At 38.5% G+C, this 18,864-nt stretch overlaps 1 protein-coding gene across 1 annotated transcript in view; it reads left to right on the top strand.

The window, feature by feature from the left end:
- Window positions 1-18,864, top strand: part of gabrr2a (gamma-aminobutyric acid type A receptor subunit rho2a) — a 109,472-nt gene that overhangs the window by 68,347 nt on the left and 22,261 nt on the right. The window contains 1 exon segment of the mRNA XM_044167372.1: window positions 8,563-8,703. Coding sequence (XP_044023307.1) covers window positions 8,563-8,703 — 141 coding nt within the window.

Raw genomic sequence — 18,864 nt, 5'->3', positions numbered from 1 at the left:
CCATCTACTATGACAGCCTTTAGTTTGACAACAGATGATGAAATTGGTGTCACCATCAACAAAATGAAGTCATCCACATGTGCACTAGACCCCGTTCCTACCATCCTGTTTAAATCCAGCTTCCAGTGCATCTCCCATGAAACAACAAGAATAATCAACACATCTCTGCAGTCTGGCACCTTCCCCTCTGCTTTTCAAACAGCTCTAGTAAAACCCCTCCTTAAGAAGCCTGATCTGGACATTAGTGACCTTGCTAATTACAGGCCTATCTCAAAACTTCCTTTTATATGTAAACTTCTTGAGAAGATTGTATTTGAGCAGTTACAAGGTCATCTGAATACCAATTCTATTTTAGATAAATTCCAGACCAGTTTTCAATCCAACCATAACACTGAAACCGCTTTATTAAAGATAGTAAATGACCTAAGAATTTCAACTGACTCAAACAATGTAGCAGTTCTCTTTTTGTTGTGCTGCATTTGATACGGCTGATCATGGCATTTTTATCAATCGACTCTCTCTGGCACAGTGCTTGACTGGTTTCGCTCATACCTGTCTGAAAGAAATTTCTTTGTTAGTTTAGGTGACTTTGTGTCACAGACACTTGACATCAAATACAGCATTCCGCAGGGAAGCATTCTGGGTCCTATTCTCAGAATCAGAAATACTTTATTGATCCCTGAGGGGAAACTCTTTTGTTACAGCAGCTCACTATCACGTCAGTGCACACAGAAATAGAAGTACTAGCAAAAATTACACTACAATACAGGTCAGAAAATAAATTAAGTACCAAGTGGGTATAAGTATAAAATAAAATAAGTGTGAAGTAATTCTAACATAATTAATCACCATAATGTCAAATATCACTATTACCCCTCTGCTCGCATCACTGCACTGGCTACCTGTATCTTTTAGAATTGATTTTACTTATCTACAAAGCATTATATAATCTAGCACCCTCATATATTAGCAACTGCCTCTCATTTTATGTCCCAACAAGAACTCTCAGATCTTCCACTGCCTTTCTTTTAGAAGTTCCTAAAGTGTCCCACAAGACATCTGAACACCCTCCCCTTGGATCTCAGGACAGCAAACTCCCTTGGTATTTTTTAAAAATAAATTAAAGGCCTATCTTTTTAACTTGGCTTTTAATTTGTGTTGATGTTGCTGGTATCATTTATCAAACTGTTTATTTATTTTCTTTCTTCTTTCTATTGCCTTTGTTGTTTATTATTGATATGATATGTCTTATGAAGCACTTTGGCCTACATCTTTGCATGAGATATGTTATGGAACATCACTACCTATTATCCGGGAAGTCAGCTCGCAAAATATTTTTCAAAAAGCAAGCTAAAAACTTTAGCCTTTAATAAGCTGAGACTTTCCTGATACAAGCCATAAACTCAGCACTAAAAGAAGTACAGCACTGCTGCACTACTTTTATGCTGTATTTTATGTGATTTTATGCATTCTATGTATTACATTTTTTAACTTTATTTTTATTTTTATTTTTACGCCTTAAAGTTTACGGCCCAGTCACAAAGATGTGAAGTTCTAAAGATCTGTCTCCCTCACAAGTATTCTCTTGTACATCATGAGTTTGACTCAGCATCATCAGATTGATGATCTACAAAATTATTTTCCTCATGCACACAATCCATTGGGTCAAAATTCATTACAGCCTCTGTAACCTCTACATCAGGCCTATTCAATTGGTGGCCCGCGGACCACATCCGGCTCAGAAGCAATCTCCGAGTGGCCCAGCATACATAAATCTGATATGTGACAAAATAAGTAAACTACATATATAGTGTATGGAATTAGCCAACGAGTGCACGATCTTGCTTCCTTCTCATCTCTGTTGAGAGTTCCACATGTGCAGTACCGATTGGGCAGGATGTTTACAGATGTAGCGTCACCGCCAATCATATCTTTCACAAATCAGCGTTTTCTAATGTGAGTTCCAACCACGCTTAATAGCTTTTCAAAACATCTGGCTATTGACAGTCAGAAATAGGGAAGGGCTCTACTGAAAATATGTCTCTGTCAACCCTGAAACGTAAATTTGACAATGAAAACCATCAGTTTAACCCTGCCTGGACTGGCAAGTATTAGTTTATTTTACCGCCATCTCCAAACGCCTGATATTTTTTATTACATTCATTTGCATTTGTTTGAAATTTGTCATTACCAAAAACACTTTTTTTAAGTAGGTTGCTGAAAATGTCTGGCCCATTTCCATTTCCTGGTTTTAAAATCTGGCCCAATTCAATTTGTAATTGAATAGCCCTGCTCTACATCAACTTAACTCTGAAGGGACGCTATCGTGGGACTCTTCTTCTGCACATATATATTTGCATAGCTTCCAACACAATGCTTCTATTCATGTTATGTGTATGACATACATCAAACCATTTTCAACTCAATTCATTCAATCCAATTTTATTTATATAGCGCCAATTCATAACAGAAGTCCTTGAAGTCTGTTTCATGTGGGAGTTAAAGGATAAATCCTGATCAAAGATAACTCCGAGGTTCCTTACGGTGGTGCTGGAGGCCAGGGCAATGCCATCTAGAGCAACTATGTCTTTAGATAATGTGTCTCGAAGGTGTTTGGGGCCAAGTACAATTACTTCAGTTTTGTCAGAGTTTAACATCAGAAAATTGCAGGTCATCCAGGTTTTTATGTCCTTAAGGCATGCTTGAAGTTTAGCAAACTGGTTGGTTTCATCTGGCTTGATCGATAGATATAATTAGTTATCATCCACAGAACAATGAAAGTTTATGGAGAGTTTCCTAATAATATTGCCTAAAGGAAGTATATATAAGGTGAATAGAATCGGTCCAAGCACAGAACTCCATGACTAACTTTGGCGTGCACAGAGGACTCACCGTTAACATGTACAAACTGAGATTGATCTGATAGATAGGTTTTAAATCAGCTTAGTGCGGTTCCTTTAATGCCAATTGAATGTTCCAGTCTCTGTAATAGGATGTGACGGTCGGTGGTGTCGAATGCAGCACTAAGATCTAACCTGACAAGTACAGAGACAAGTCCATTGTCTAATGCAGTTTAAAGGTAATTTGTAAATTTCATCTGTGCTATGATGCACTCTAAATCCTGACTGAAAATCCTCAAATAAACTATTGTTCTTTAGAAAGTCACACAACTGATTGGCGACTGTTTTCTCAAGGATCTTAGAGAGAAAGGGAAAGTTAGATATAGGTCTATAGTTGGCTGAAACTTTAGCATAGCTAACCACTTAGGGCCACTGACATCGAACCTTCATCCCCATGCCAGGAATCTTGGTGTCATCTTTGACTCGGGACACTGAAATTTGACAAACAGATCAACTCTGTGGTGAACAGGATCAATTTCAAGGTTCTTTTATTTGTTTTTAAAGCCATACATGGGCTGTCACACCTGGACATTTCAGAACTTCTCTGCCCCTACTCCAACTCTAGGCCTCTTAGATCCTCAAAACAATTGTTTTTAACTGTTCCACGATCACGGCTAGTGGGTAAGGGAGATTGTGCCTTTGCGGTGGCAGCCCCAGAGCTTTGGAATAGTCTTCCACTTTCAATCAAATGTTCCCCCTCCACACTTTTAAGACAAAACTCAAGAACTTGTACATGTTTTCAATGGCCTTTGGTTGCTTTTAGTGGTTTTAGTGATTTTATAATATATATTGCCTTGTATTTAATCATTGCCATTTATTGTTGTTGTTATTGTGCCTTTTTACTACTATTTGTGTAGGGGTGGGAATCGAGTTTCTCTCAGACTCAGAAATAATAAAACAGTTGTGTACTGTAATTACTCAAGTACTGTACTTAAGTACAATTTAAAGGTGTGTGTACTTTACTTGAGTATTTTCAGTTTTTCAAATGCGTGTAACTGACAGTTGGATTGTTAATGTAGAACCACGCACGTGGCACTTGGGGGAGCCTCTGGCAAAAAGCACTGTCACCTTCCCTGCCATTCCTGGGATTTAAAAAAATGCTCTGTGCTGCGTACTTTGTTCATCAATTCAGTTCAATTCAATTCAATTTTATTTATATAGCGCCAATTCATAACAAAGTTATCTCATTGCACTTTTCCTATAGTCTAGACCATACTCTTTATAATATTATTTACAGAGACCCAACAAATCCCACCATGAGCAAGCATTTGGCAACAGTGGCAAGGAAAAACTTCCTTTTAACAGGCAGAAACCTTGGACAGAACCAGAGTCAATGGTCCGCCGTTGCCGTGTTAGGTTTTGAGAGAGAGAGAGAGAGAGAGAGAGAGAGAGAGAGAGAGTGAGAGAGAGAGAGGTTTAGAGAGAGAGAGGTTTTGGGAAAGAGGGGGCACAATGCAAATACCACCTAGAAGTTTTAAAATAGTAGAAATGTAATTGTTGTGTTAATATTAATACATTAATAATAATAGGAATGACAGCTATAGGAAAAATAATGACAGTATTAGTAACAGAGCCAATAACAACAACTGTAGTAGCAGTTGTTGAGCAGGAACAGGATTAGCAAGTGGCCCACAACCACAGATCCAGTCTCTGCAGCTCCGGAGGCAGAAATACCTGCTGAAAGCGACAGAAGGGGAGAGGAGAGAAACGAGAAAGCACAAAACTACGGGAGAGGGAACATGTCAAGTTAGTAACATGCATTTGTATAGCGCTTTTATCTTTACGCTTTACAATTAGCCTCTAATTCATCCATTCACAGCAAGCAACCCGAAGACCCTACCAGTGGGAGCTGGGGATTTAATTGCCATACCTTGTGTTTGATCAAATTACCACAAAATAACTGAAACAGAACAACTTAGGACCAGGTAGTGTTCCAGTATATGAGTACTGGTTGGTTTGGAAGCCCCAGCCATGTCTAGTCAGGTGTGTGTACTGCACTGGATGGAGGTGACAGGGACATAGGGCAGGAGGTGGTGGGTTAATAGAGTGCAACAGTGAGGTTCTGGAAGTGAAAATCCCATTCAGTAACAAAAGAGTTTCCCCTCGTGGATCAATAAAGTATTTATTCTGATTCTGATTCATATTCTGGGAGGATTTTGATTATTAGCCATAATGTCGTAACCATCCAAGCAAGGTACACTTACCATGAGCAATGACATTGTGAAATGATGGTATATGGTCTTGTAGAAGCCACAAGTCTGTATTAAATCAGCCTTGTTTGAAGAAAAACAGGTTTAGCTAGTGAGTTACAACTACCACTGAACTCTACGATCATTTACGTTACGCTTACCACAGAGCAACCACGATTTCCCTTTCTGACACGCTGCGTTTTAGAGAATCACTACAAGTCAGTGTTTGTGAGGGCCAGCTTGTGGGTTCTGTCAAGGCCAGTATGAAAGACAAGACATACAGGGTTGTGGTGAGTTTTTCAGGCTAGCTGGTTAGGTAGTTAATATTAGCTAACATGAGTCTATATGAAACTAACTACATGAATCCTACTAATCATCGTTACACTATATATATACACACACACAACACAAACTACAATATATTACAACAATATAAACACTATAATAATGACAAAGGTTAAATTCAAGAAGAAGCTCGCTAGTATCGTTAGATTGGAAGTTGAGGCAAAGGTATCATTTGCAATGGTTTATGGGATGCGTAGTTCCTTCACTTCTAAAATAATTATATACACAGTCTTGTACCTTGACCTTTTTTCCACTTTCCAATGTTTTTTTGCTCCGAATCAAATGCTTTATGGTCATGATTCATCTCGTAGTTGGTTGGCTTAAAACTACAGTGGGTGTGGTGTGTTCATGGTAATGAAGGATGTTATGGAACCCCAAAATGTTCAATATTAGATAAATTAAAAAAGACATTATGAAATAAATAATCCTATGACTAAATTGTGTAAAATATATAGTGTGAATGCTTACTCGGTTAATAACTGCAAACATTTTCGTGGCCTTTAAGGAATTAAGGTCATTTATTTGTCATTTTGCAATGCATTTGCATTGCACATTGAAATGTAAGTTGTAGCCCCTTCATGCTACACATACATAGAACATATACAAATATTTAAATTTAAAATAATATAAAATAAAATGAAAAAAACAATATATACAGGTATTTACATACATATATATACCTATACACGAATACACCCAGAAAGTAATAATTATGTAGTGCATTTTTTAAATTTGCGTCTGGGGGAATGTAAACAGCAGCAACAAGATAGTGTTGATAATAACATAAAAAAACAACAACTCAACATTTGGGAAACATTGTCCATCAACTGTGACTACATTTAAGTACCAAGCATCATTGATGTAAACACAGAGTTTGCCTTTGGCAGAGTGGTGAGAGCACATACCACATGCGTACTTGATTCAACTGCCGACCCATCTGGGAAACCACAGCTGTTTCTGGTCCCACATGCAGTAACACATTGATTGGATGATTGATTACACCTGCAGCAGTTTCCGATTGGTGCATTATTGTTAAGATCTTTTTAACTGTTAGGACCTCTCGCTCTCCTTTTTAACTGTTAATAATTTCATCTCTGCTCAGTGGCAAAGTGGTTAGAGCACATGCCACATGTCAGCACACTCAGCGGTTAGCAGAGATAAGCCAGACACACTAACATTGTGTTAGTGTGCCTTCGCGCTCGACTCATTTTTGGCGGACACACCATCGTGCCAGGGACACTGCATCGAGCATAAACCTAGCTTAAAAGACGCTTAATTATTCTTCTTCCGTACATTTTTTAGTCAACTATTACTTCGGCATACTTTCAGCTACATAAACCATTCAAATGTCAAAACGTTATGCTCTTTAAGGACATTTATGCTTCTGTTGAACTGTTTTCTACCTTTTAAGCTTTTTAAAGCACAAAGTATTTCTTCTTTTAGCCTTTTCAGTAAATTCATTTCAACTTCCACCTTCGACAGTATTACAGTTTAGCTTCCAGCTTTTCTAGTAATGTGTTTCATCTCTTAGCTTCTTTAGGTAATGCACTTCAGCTTCCAACTCTGCTAGTTTTAGGAGATAATTTGTTACTTTTGGTGTTTTTTGAGTAGTACCTTGGCAGGGCTCTCTGTGTGTTATCACCAGTTGTGCCCAACAGTAACTCACCATTTTTAGGTCCAGTATACAGAAGGGCATTGTCATTTGACTAATTACAGGGGCACTTAGTGGCACTCTTGCGGTTCGACTCCTGACACTTTTACAAAAAAATTCCTGTTTCAACTCATTTCACATCTCTGCATTTTCAGCAGTGCTTTGAAATTTTTCATTTCAGCTGTCAGCTTTCACACGCATTTTCTGCAGGAAATGCATTTTATAGTTATGAAATGTTTTATTTCATAATAAACCTTTTCATAACAACACATTTGATTTTCTAATGTCACTTTTCATGACAGTGGTGTTGTCACTCACCTCTCACCTTTCAGACGTACCCTCCAGGAGGTTTACAGTTGTGGCTCAGAGTGAAATGTCTCAACAACTGTTGGATGGATTGCCATGAAATTTGGTGCAGATATTCATGTTCCCCTCAGGAGGAATTGTTATAACTTTGGTGATTCTCTGACTTTTTATCTACCTCCAACATCAGGTCAAAATTTCAATTTGTCCAATTCTTTGGTTTATGACTAAATACCTGCAAAATTAATAACATTCCCATCAGCTTCAGCTGTACTTTGTCTTTAGCGCTAATTAGCAAATGTTTGCATGCTAACACACCGAACTAAGATGCTGAACATGGTAAACATGACACCTGCTAAACATCAGCATGTTAGCTCATTGTGAGCATTTTAGCATGCTTATGTTAGCATTCAGCTGAAATCACTGCTTTTTCTAAGTACAGTCTCACAGAGCCTCTAACATGGCTGTAGACTCATTAAAATGACTTATTATGTCATATTAATAGTTTTTGGACAACAATGGAGCTCTATGGCGTAGAGGAATAAGATATATCAGGCTTTGGATACACACAGACTTTTAAGTTCATTGGTGGTTTTGGTCTTTTCATGGGATTTGTTGACAAGAAGAAAAATATAGAATATCTATAATAGGCAGAATTTGAGTTTTGACAGTATAAATGTGTGATTATAGTGTGGCCTCTGTTCATCCTGAAATTGAGATTATATTGGTTAGTGTCACCAGTTATTACTGTAAGAATTCTTACACTATAGCATATGCTGCCATTTTCTTCTACTGCTAGTTTCATGGTGCAGATTGTTTACTTCTGCCTCAGGCTGCTGTTTGGTTGCTGGCCATCAAAAGATGTTCCTTTTTTCTCACTGAAAAGGAGTGCCCAGTCATCAGCTCCCGTCAAACTATGTTCACATTTCCATATGAATAAATAATCACTGTAGAAAACATGTGAGCAGAGTAGAATGAAGAAATATACTCCTGATTATCCAGGGCATGTTTCTGTTTTTTTAAAAGTCAATTTCATGAAGATTTTAATGTAAATTTTGCCCTGAGGTATAGTCTTCACCCACCATTATTTTGAAGTGTGATGAGCCATTGATTTAAAGCATTGCTGGAGATGAGTCCATGATTAGATTTGATTGGACTGTGTGATGTTTTGCAGATGCCTACACAGATGAAGACCTGATGCTGTACTGGAAGAGCGGCGATGAGTCCCTTAGCACTGATGATCGCATCTCCTTATCACAGTTCCTCATCCAGAAGTTCCACACAACGTCTCGCTTAGCCTTCTACAGCAGCACAGGTACACACACACACACACACACACACACACACACACACACACACACACACACACACACACACACACACACAGGATTAACTAAGGCAACAAGAGCTCAGCCGTGTTTGGATTAAATGATTTAGAAATTATGCTTGTTAGACATTGTTCTTGTGTACAACATCCAGATATGAATGACAATTATTTTGGCCAAATGAATCATGTCTGCTGTCATTCCTGCTTACAAGTATAGGCCTATAGTCACTGAACATAAATATGGACTACTTCGACTACATGACCTTTCCTCTAGCTCCACCTTTAGGACAAAGTCTTTATATAGTAGAAAATCAGGTGACGTTGTTATAGAGCAACAAAGTCCACGTATAGGGGGAGATAAGGATGAATGGATGGCTCAATAAAAGTAGTAATTGTAACCCAAACCATGATGTTCCCCTAACCTTAACTAAGAACTTATTTTATCCCAAACCATGCTCTTTCCCAAAACCTCACATCATAAAACCTATTTTTGAAACTTGCTGTACCTTATTTTTGTAACGGTTTAGGAAGGCACAGAAAAATTATGTCGTCTTCCTGATAGGGGGCGTCAGATCAGACAACACATCTTTGTGTCATTACAGAGGCCGTGGAAAAATGACATAAATTTGGAGGACTTGGAGGACTTGTCTAAATGTGAACCTATCCTTTATTCTCAACAAGCCCATTCTCTATGAGCAATTAGGATTTTTGTTTATTAACCATGGCATTGACATGTTATCATCTTATGAAGTTGATGACAGTATTTATAAAATCCTGGCTGTGGCTGTGGGAGGACGGAATGGCAATGTTGACTGATGAAAGAGAAAGTTAGCTACCCTGCATTAAATTAAAAGAAGAATATAACGTCAATTTATAGTAGCTCTCCGTTCAGCCAACAACACAAGACAAAGGAGCAGAAATACAAAAGTCTGTTTTCATATGATTTAGTATTTTTTCTCCTGCTTGAATGTGTATTTTCCTGACTTGGCTCACAGCAGGTCCAGACTAGTGACGCAGCCAATCAAATACTTATTAAGTAGGGCTGTAAACTGTTTTTTTTTTTAATCTGTTCACAGCAATAATATTATCAAATGAGTTTAAAAAGGTTAAAACAAACATCTCATCATTTCATAACTCCAAGAGGCAGACAGTATCAATTTCCATTTCAGGCAGTAGGCAACCCTAGTCCCTACAGTTTGCCTGGTGATGTTTGGTTAAGTGATCCTCAAGAATGGCCACCAGCTGACTTTGGAAACATTTACATTTATCTGATAGACACTCCTGGTTACTAACGTTACATATCGAATTTATTTTTAGAACTCTCAAAATATGTCATTATTTGCTCAAGCTATGGGTGGCTGATATATTGATTACTCATAATGCCGTTGTTTGGAATTTCAGAATGATAATATTGGTATGAGTATAGGGCCTACTACATTGTAATGTGTCAGATACTTACACCTGTTTTAGACCAAGTGTACATGAATTGCATTTATTGCAAACTGTCCTGAAACTGTTGATTAAGCTAACTGTTACTTCTATTTTTCTTCATTTATAAATTTTTGTCCTAAAAGGGGCACATTTAGCAGATGACTAATTGTGAGAAAACCATTAATCTGACTCCTAATAAATTAATGGGTTTTGCAATCCACTGGTTATGCACTGGCACAAAAATAGAAATATTTCAGTGATAACCTGAATGATAGTGCAATCTCAAACAGATGATCAGATTGTTTGCACTTCCAACAACATAGCGGATTAGTCACCACTGTGTGTGTCAAAGAATTGAGCCTGGGAATACTCACACACACAGTGTCAGTCACGTCGATCAGTCGGACCAGCAGCAACATCCAGCTCTCTGGGAACCAATCACGTCAGGAGGTTAACAATCCTTGTGATGTTTTTCCTTGGCTTGTGTTGAGGTGAGTGGCGATGAACGAGGGACTAAGCTGCCACAAGTTTTTCGCACTCTACCGCTGTTTGCAGACTATAAATACGGGGAACAAACTGTAGCTTCTGACTCCAGGTTTGTATCTCTGCAGACCAGAGAGGGTGTGGTAACTGTCAATCATTTTTTATTTGGCCTATAAGTGGCTTACAATCCACTGTCAGTCAAAAACTAATTTCACCAATATGCCGCCTGAACCACTTGTCACTTTTTAATTCAGCGAACCACTTCACAGTAGCCTAGGGGGGAGGTACACAAACTCACACTCCATTGTAGACTACCAGACAACTTTTCAAGTAGCTAGCGCACTAGCTAGCTATGCTAGCTAACGCTGTCTGCTTATGGCTTATCAACTCCTTGATCATAACAGAATATAGTAACTTTCACCAGTGCTCATTTTAGACAGGCCCCTGCAAGAAAACGTGTTCTTTGTTTAGATTATGAAACTACGTATGAGGCTACATAAACCTCACTTATTTCACCTTAGCAGTCCACCAAAATCTGTTTCTGAACAAATTTGATACGACTTTCGTAATGAAAGGACACTACTGCACTTCTGGTTTCCACTGCTTTTCTAGCCTGTTAGCTACTGTAATTTCCCATCTCTGAGAAGCTCTTCAATTCAATTCAATTTTATTTATATAGCGCCAATTCATAACAGAAGTTATCTCATTGCACTTTTTCTATAGAGCAGGTCTAGACCGTCTTTATAACATTATTTATAGAAACCCAACAAATCCCACCATGAGCAAGCACTTGGTGACAGTGGCAAGGAAAAACTTCCTTTTAAGAGGCAGAAACCTTGGGCAGAACCAGACTCAGGGGGTAGAGGGAAGGGCGGATGGGAGAGGGAAGCACAATGCAAATACCACCTAGAATTTTAAAATAGAAATAATGTGGGTATTGCTCAGGTATTGTGAGGCCAATACTGTATAGTAAGGCAAAAGAAAAAAAAACAATCTGCTGATCGAATGCACCTGTGGCAAATAGGCGCATTTGATCAGCTGATTATGTTTCTTTTTGCCTCACTATATAAGCCTCACAATACCTGTGTATAATCCTGAGGAAGAGCTTCTCAGAGTTTGCAACGTTGCAAATAAATTATACCTCCTAGGGGGATTCATAACTACTCAGTGTGCAGGTAAGTCAGATTAAAATGTGAAATCTAACATTTTCAGTCAGTAGTAAAGACCAAAGGAGTGCAAATATGAATAGAATTTATTCAAATGTGAACTACGTTTTTTAAATAAAAGGACAAAACACAAAAAGGTGGACACTATTTAAAACTATAAATGTAAAAGTAAACACATTTATTAAAATATAATCAACAGACTGGGCCTGTGCAAGAGGTAACAGCGATCCAGAGTCCATGGGGGGGTAGCGGGGAAAGGGGATAAAGGGTGGCATTGTAGGAATGAGGAAGAGCAGAGGTGGTAACAGTGTTATGGCTACAGATGTTATTTTTTAACAACCATAATGAACATAAAAAATAAACTCAACATGACAGTCAGGACTATGTTTAGGTGTAACAAAATGGGTCCCAAAGCCAAATTCAAAAGCAGTGACACTGCCAACTGTAAGCAGTTCACTGCGTTTGGAGGTGGTCTTTAAGGCAGTTGTACTTACAATCATATAATTTCCTCTAGGTGTGAAATGAACTCCATCTTTCAAAAATAGCCCAGGACTGTCATGTCAAAACACTGTTTAAGCTACGAACAAATGTAGCTATAACACTGTTGACAGATTTCACCGGATTGGCACCAGCCTTCCACCGGCACCTAACATGATCTTCATGCCAGGGTGCTGGAGGTGAAGCTGGTGCAGGTCCTCCATCCTGTTGACCAGCTGGACGCAGCTGACCTCCCCATGTCGTTGCCGCCACAGTGGATGATGAAGGCATCCGGTGCTACTCTTCCTCGCAGGAACTGAGAAAAGAAGGGGAGAAGGCCTTTCCACCACAGTCCACCCCAGCCAAACCAACAGACATGGACGGCCAGCATGCTGAGGTTGCTTCCCAAGGTCTCTGCAGCTCTCTCACAAATGATCCACACTGTGATTATGGGAGGAAAATAAATTAGTTTAATAAATGCTTCAGGTAAAATGTTAACTATAAAGGATGGCTCAGTTTTTCACGTTTACAATACTATTATGTCACATCTGTAGGAGAAAATGGAACAAGGGAGCAACACTTCAAAGTATAGGACAGTCTTTACATTTTTTGTTGTTGTCCTTTGAGGACAGACAATGTAAAATCAGCTATCAAAAGTCAGTCATATATCGCTAGGCTAAATAGGCTAAAAATAATAATAATTATGATTATGCAATCACATGTAGGTAACTTAATGTTAGCTTATTAGCGTTAATTTATTAAAAGTAATGTTATAATCAAATGACATCCAATGACTGGCAAAAATCTAAATTCAGGTTAATTGATTTGCTTCAAATTGTTCACTAGACATGTATTAAGTAAACATTACGCTAATTCACAGTAACACTGACCAAACTTCTGCAAGTCTGGACAAAATCTAGTGTTGTAAATTACCATAATTATATATTTAAATAAGGGTGAGTCATTTTAAAACTTGTGTAGTATAATCTCAATAACAGATAAATCATTATTTCAAGTTTTGCTGTATAGTTTCAGGTTAACTTACCTCATGAGTAAACTGGGATGACTACTAGGTACCATCCATAGACCACCAACTGCATACCACAGGGTTAGCTGGCACAGAGTAGCATATAGCCTAGCTTCTTAGCCTAATTTAGGAAACGCTCCTGAAGGTTGTATTAGAGGGTAAGAATAAACGGCTTATGTGGTCATATGGGTTGGAGGACTTGTTGGAAACAAGGCAACTTTGCTTCTTTGTGTTAAACCTCCCCCTTCTCCCTTTTGATTGACAGAGAATTGTAAGCCTCTGATTGGCCAAATAAAAAAATTATTGACCGTTACCCCGCCCATTCAGAGTCTCCGGTCTGCAGAGATACCCTACTCTCTGACTCCACTGTTTACCAGGAAGGCGCACACTTATGACGCTGTGTGACGCTGTGTGACATCACTTTAAAGCAACCCGGTAGTTGGCAGCAGCAGACGCTGGAACAATTGAAACAAGGGGAGGGTGAGCTGGGCGACCGCATCACCTACCTGTACTTTGTCGGCTTGTTACAATCTGCAGACAAATTATAGCTTATTATTATATGAATGACAGTAAGCATGAAGACAGAAACATGATTAATTTCACATCCCTTTCGAATGATAATTTAAAACTATTTCTAAGCTTGCACAAGTTTCTTAATGTGTATGGAATAATTCAGCAAACATAAAATGTGACACCTAAATGTTTGGGTATACTTTGATATCAGAGGTCAAAGGTCACAGATTTTGCTCCAGCATCTTTTAAGGAATCTGTCATCATTACAATAATCACATATTATACTAATAGAAAGGATTCTACATAGTTCAAGTTAGAACCGAAAGTGGTTCTTCCTGGTGATGTCATAGGGGAACCTTTTATCTATTGGTTCTTTAAAGAACCTTATTAGGTTCTTAAAAGGATAACCTTTTAAGGTTCCACAAAGAACCTTCTGTCTAGGGGTTCTCTGAACCAATTCAATTGGGTGCTTTAGAAAACCAATACAGGTTCTTAGACATAGTTGCTCAAGGAGCCTTTACTGGTTCCATCAGGAACCTTTCATGAAAGCTTATTTCATGAAAGCAAATTCCTTGTATGTGTAAACCTACTTGGCAATAAAGTTGATTCTGAATGTCTAGAATAGTTTTTTTAGATAACCAAAAATGGTTAATTTGAAATAGGGCTGTCACGATATCAGATTTTCACTACACGATTATCATGGACAAAATAATTCACAATCCTGATATCTATAGAAAATTTGAAAAAAGTTAGCTAGCTAAAACCTAGCTGGTTACTGTATCTTCTTTTTTACATTTTATGGCGGGTGGCCATAAAGGTGCATTACCGCCACCTACTATGACAAAGTGATGAACGGAAAGAAACGTAAATTATTTCATCATGTGTGTTATTAACATGATAAATATTTCATTTTTAAATATCACGATTGTCGTCAATACCCCTCATTTGAAACCTACCAGCTTTTACCAAAATCCTGTTCTTCAGGAAAACCCTGAATGTTTTTCACAGAAATGCAACAGTACATAAAGAAGTGAGCTACTGAAGTGATGAAATGGAAATGAACAAATTAACTTAAAAAAGCAATACAGCTTGTTCTGGACTACAAGGTCAACCTACCTCCTCCTTGAGCTCCAGCATTTTATGACATTTAATGACATTTTGAATTAGTAGTCCAACCTCACAATAATGGAAATAGAGACCTGAAGTAAAATCTCATTTATCACGTTTAACACCGAAAGAATGGTCTCATCTACTGTCATTTATTTGTTATAAAGGAAATAAAAAAGCCTGCACTTGAGAATAGTGTTTTAGCAGCGTGTTGGCAATAGCAGTAACAGTTTTATCATGGAATTGCTTTCTTTCTAGACTGTTCTCTACCTTTGCTGGCTACTTTTCCCACAGCTGTGACAATCTGACAACTCCAAAGTACTCACATGTCAAAGTTTTGCTGGGGAGAAAACAATGTGACATCATTGCACTGTCTACCAAACAAACAAATGTATCAGTCACACATCACCTTAGTTAAAAGGCAGAAGCTCAGCTTTATATCATAAACAAGGGAACTCCAGCTTGAGAAAAAAAACAGTTACTGTTATTTTGCACGATTTAACCCAAATGCAGAACACAAGGAAATGGTACTTGAATGAGGTAGCAACAGTTTTTATTATATACTGCAAGCAATCACTGGGGGATCTGAGCTCTTCCAGAGCGGCGAGGCTCCTGGGACAGAGATGGGGAGTGTAGGTTCTGGCTTGGCTTGAGTAACGTGGCAGGCAGAACAGGAAAGGCAACTAGCTTGTGTAGCGGGGCAGGCAGAACAGGGAGGCAGCTTTGCAGACAAGGGAGAGAACATGGAGGCCGCAACCAATGGCAGGGAACAACCACGGGCCTAAGGCAAGCAGCGATCAAAAACAGGGAACAAGTCCAACGAGCAAAGAAATCCAACAGGGAGCAGGAAAAAATACAAAAGTCCACAGTACAGGCAAGGTCCAAGGAAACAAAGTCAGTCCAACAAAACTTACAGGTAACCAAATGCCTGGATGCATGACACGGGAACAAAGCACAACCAAAATGCACATGACAAGGGAAACAACCCAACAATAAACAAAGGAATAACCCCAGACTAAATACACTGAGGTAAGGGAGCCAACGAGACACAGGTGCAAAGAATCAAGGTGGGGCCAACACTCTAAACTGGAGGGAAAGCAAACAAAGACAGGAAGAAAAGTCACAAGACACACGAGGATTCAATTAAATTCAATTTTATTAATTTAGCGCCAATTCATAACAGAAGTTATCTTATTGCACTTTTCTTATAGAGCAGGTCTAGACCCTACTCTTTATAATATTAATTACAGAGACCCAACAAATCCCACCATGAGCAAGCATTTGGCGACAGTGGCAAGGAAAATTTTTCTTTAAGAGGCAGAAACCTTGGACAGAACCAGACTCAATGGTGGGCGGCCATCCGCCGCTGCCGTGTTAGGTTTAGGAGAGGAGAGGAGAACACTACAAAATAAAACAGGAAACAGGACAAAACATCAAACTATGACAGTTACATATTACATTTTTCATAACTAACATTTATAGCATTTAATATAAAGCAGCTGTGCCCATCAATGGACCCATTCACACTACACCGCTGACCCACATCATTCTTGTCAAAGCTGTTTTCACCAACACCCAGACAAAACTTTGTTTTTAATGTTGTGAAGGGATGCCTTGACATAGTCACTAACTGTAGCCTGCCATAGATTGATGTGCTGCTAGAGAAAAAAAGTCACCAGAAATATAGTTCTTTGCAGTAAATGAATTTAATTTTTTCCTTTTACTGGCATGCGACTTTCTTTGAAGTCATTTGCTCACAACCAACTAATCAAACAAGTTTTTTGGAGCACTAATGTAATACAACAAAAACAAGTTGACAATAATAAATAGACAGTACTTGTATAGTGCCTTTTCTAGTCTTTTGATTTGAAAATTGTTGGAGTAGTAAAACCTCATTCTAGACTTTGTCTAACAGAAGTCAACTTCTTTGTGTAACAAAAGTCAACTTCTTTGAGAAGTTTACACGAAATCTAACTTATTTCGGCATTCCTATCCTAACATAAATTCAGTTGTTAACAGGTGTTTTGTTAGTTTTGAGGATTTGTGTGTGAAATATTTTGCTATTTGTCACTCCTGGACAATGCATAAGATCATAAGATCAATTCACATAATTCCATCCTGTGATTGGTGGATTGTAGATTGGATTTGTAGATTGGTGGTAAAACACCCAGAACATTTGACTGGTCACAAAGACAAAATAACACAACCGGGTTTTAGATGCGAAAGAAGTGCCTGGTAGAGTGAGACAGATTGGTTGGGGCCAGAGAAGTTTGAGCCAGTCAGCACAACCTATTCTATCCACTGAGCTCTTTGCAGCCTTTCATTTTCATCGGTGGATTGCTTGGGGTAAGCAAAAGGTTAAAAAAATAATGTTTTTTGTATGAAAATGAGGAACATATTTTACTAAGCCTCCTGATGCATTACTTTATCTCTGAGTGTCACTTCGAAAACATGGTCAACTGCAGACTCTTGGCTACAAGGTAAGCTTTGAATGAGCTTTCTCTGTCGCTGTATTGCTGACTTATGAGACATTTTCTATGGTTGTTTGTCAATTTATTTGTCTGTTTTGGCCATAAAGCAAGTGATTACAGCGCTGTTTTATCTGGATGATTTTGTATGTTGTACTTGCGTGGTGAATCTTAAATCTGTATATGTGAACTTTGATGTTGATAGCTGCAGGCAATCTGGAGATAGATTATTCAATTCTTCAATCCATAAAAGCAGGCAATGGCACCGATTTGGGTCCCAACATGTTAAAGTAATAGTGTGGGTTCTTACAGTGTTTTTTTCCATAATATAGTGAATCTGGGCCAGCAGATCATGCTAAAACCCATAGCTAAAAAAAGGTTTATAAGCATGCACAATAAGCCTTTTCCACCAAAAAGAAAAAAAAAAATCAGCATTGGTTTGTAGCTCAATTTGCTGGGCCACAGAACATGGGACAGAATACTTTACCTTGTCAATGACAAACAGCTGCTGTGGGTCCTCTTTGAAGACTGAAGGTAGGAGGAGTACTGCAGCATTGACCATCTGGCCTGAAGAATGCAAAGGCAATGTAAAGAAAGGGATGAGGGTCTCAAATAACACATGGTAAACATAAAATACATAATTTTAAATTGTTTTTTATCGTCATCATTGGAGTAGATAAGGAAACTGCAAGAATGTTAAGAATGTTAGGTCTTTCTCTGCATGGAGAGGATTTATCAGTTGACTTCTCCTGAGTCAAAAGAACGGTTTTGCAAGGGATTAAAAGTTAAAGTTAAAAGTCAAAAACTATGGTGCTGCTTGGTGGTTGCTAGGGTGCTGCTACCTTTAAACACCCTAGCAAATATTCAGAACACCACAGCAACCGCCTAACAACCATCCAGAACACCATCACAACTGCTTAGCAACACCCTAGCAATCATCCAGCTTGGTGATTAGGAAGAGCAAGATCACAGCATACCTCTTCTTTCCTCCTCTGTCTTGGAGGCATCAAGCACAGCTAAACATTTATCCTTGAGGGCGCTTTTAGCAGCCTTGTCAACAGTGTTTTTTGACATCTCGCAGAGGTTAACAACCACTTGTTTGTCCACATCAACTGTGGTTACAAGCTTCATTTCCTCCAAAATCTAGGATACGCAAAGTAGGCCCTTTGACAAAGAAATAGTACGCAAAATTTAAGTGTTTACATTATGATTGCTCATCTCTCTGAAACATTTGTTTGATTAAAGCTGCATTCTGAAACTGCATCAGTGACATTAGATTTTCCATTTGAATGCAATATGCAAATAATAAGTCTACCAAGTTGTTTGAGCTCAACCTGACACAGCGTTACAACGTGCCACAAAATCAACGGAATCGTAGAACTGGAGAAGGTAAATTCTGGTTGGCTGTTTCATCTTGAATTAGATCACTAGTAGAACTACAGCATCCCGGAAGCGAATCTACTATTAATTTTTTCAT

The sequence above is a fragment of the Siniperca chuatsi genome, linkage group LG15 (assembly GCF_020085105.1).
Source record: "Siniperca chuatsi isolate FFG_IHB_CAS linkage group LG15, ASM2008510v1, whole genome shotgun sequence".
Taxonomy (NCBI): domain Eukaryota; kingdom Metazoa; phylum Chordata; class Actinopteri; order Centrarchiformes; family Sinipercidae; genus Siniperca; species Siniperca chuatsi.
The sequence above is the reverse complement of the archived record's forward strand: the minus strand, read 5'-3'. Positions and strand labels throughout refer to the sequence as shown.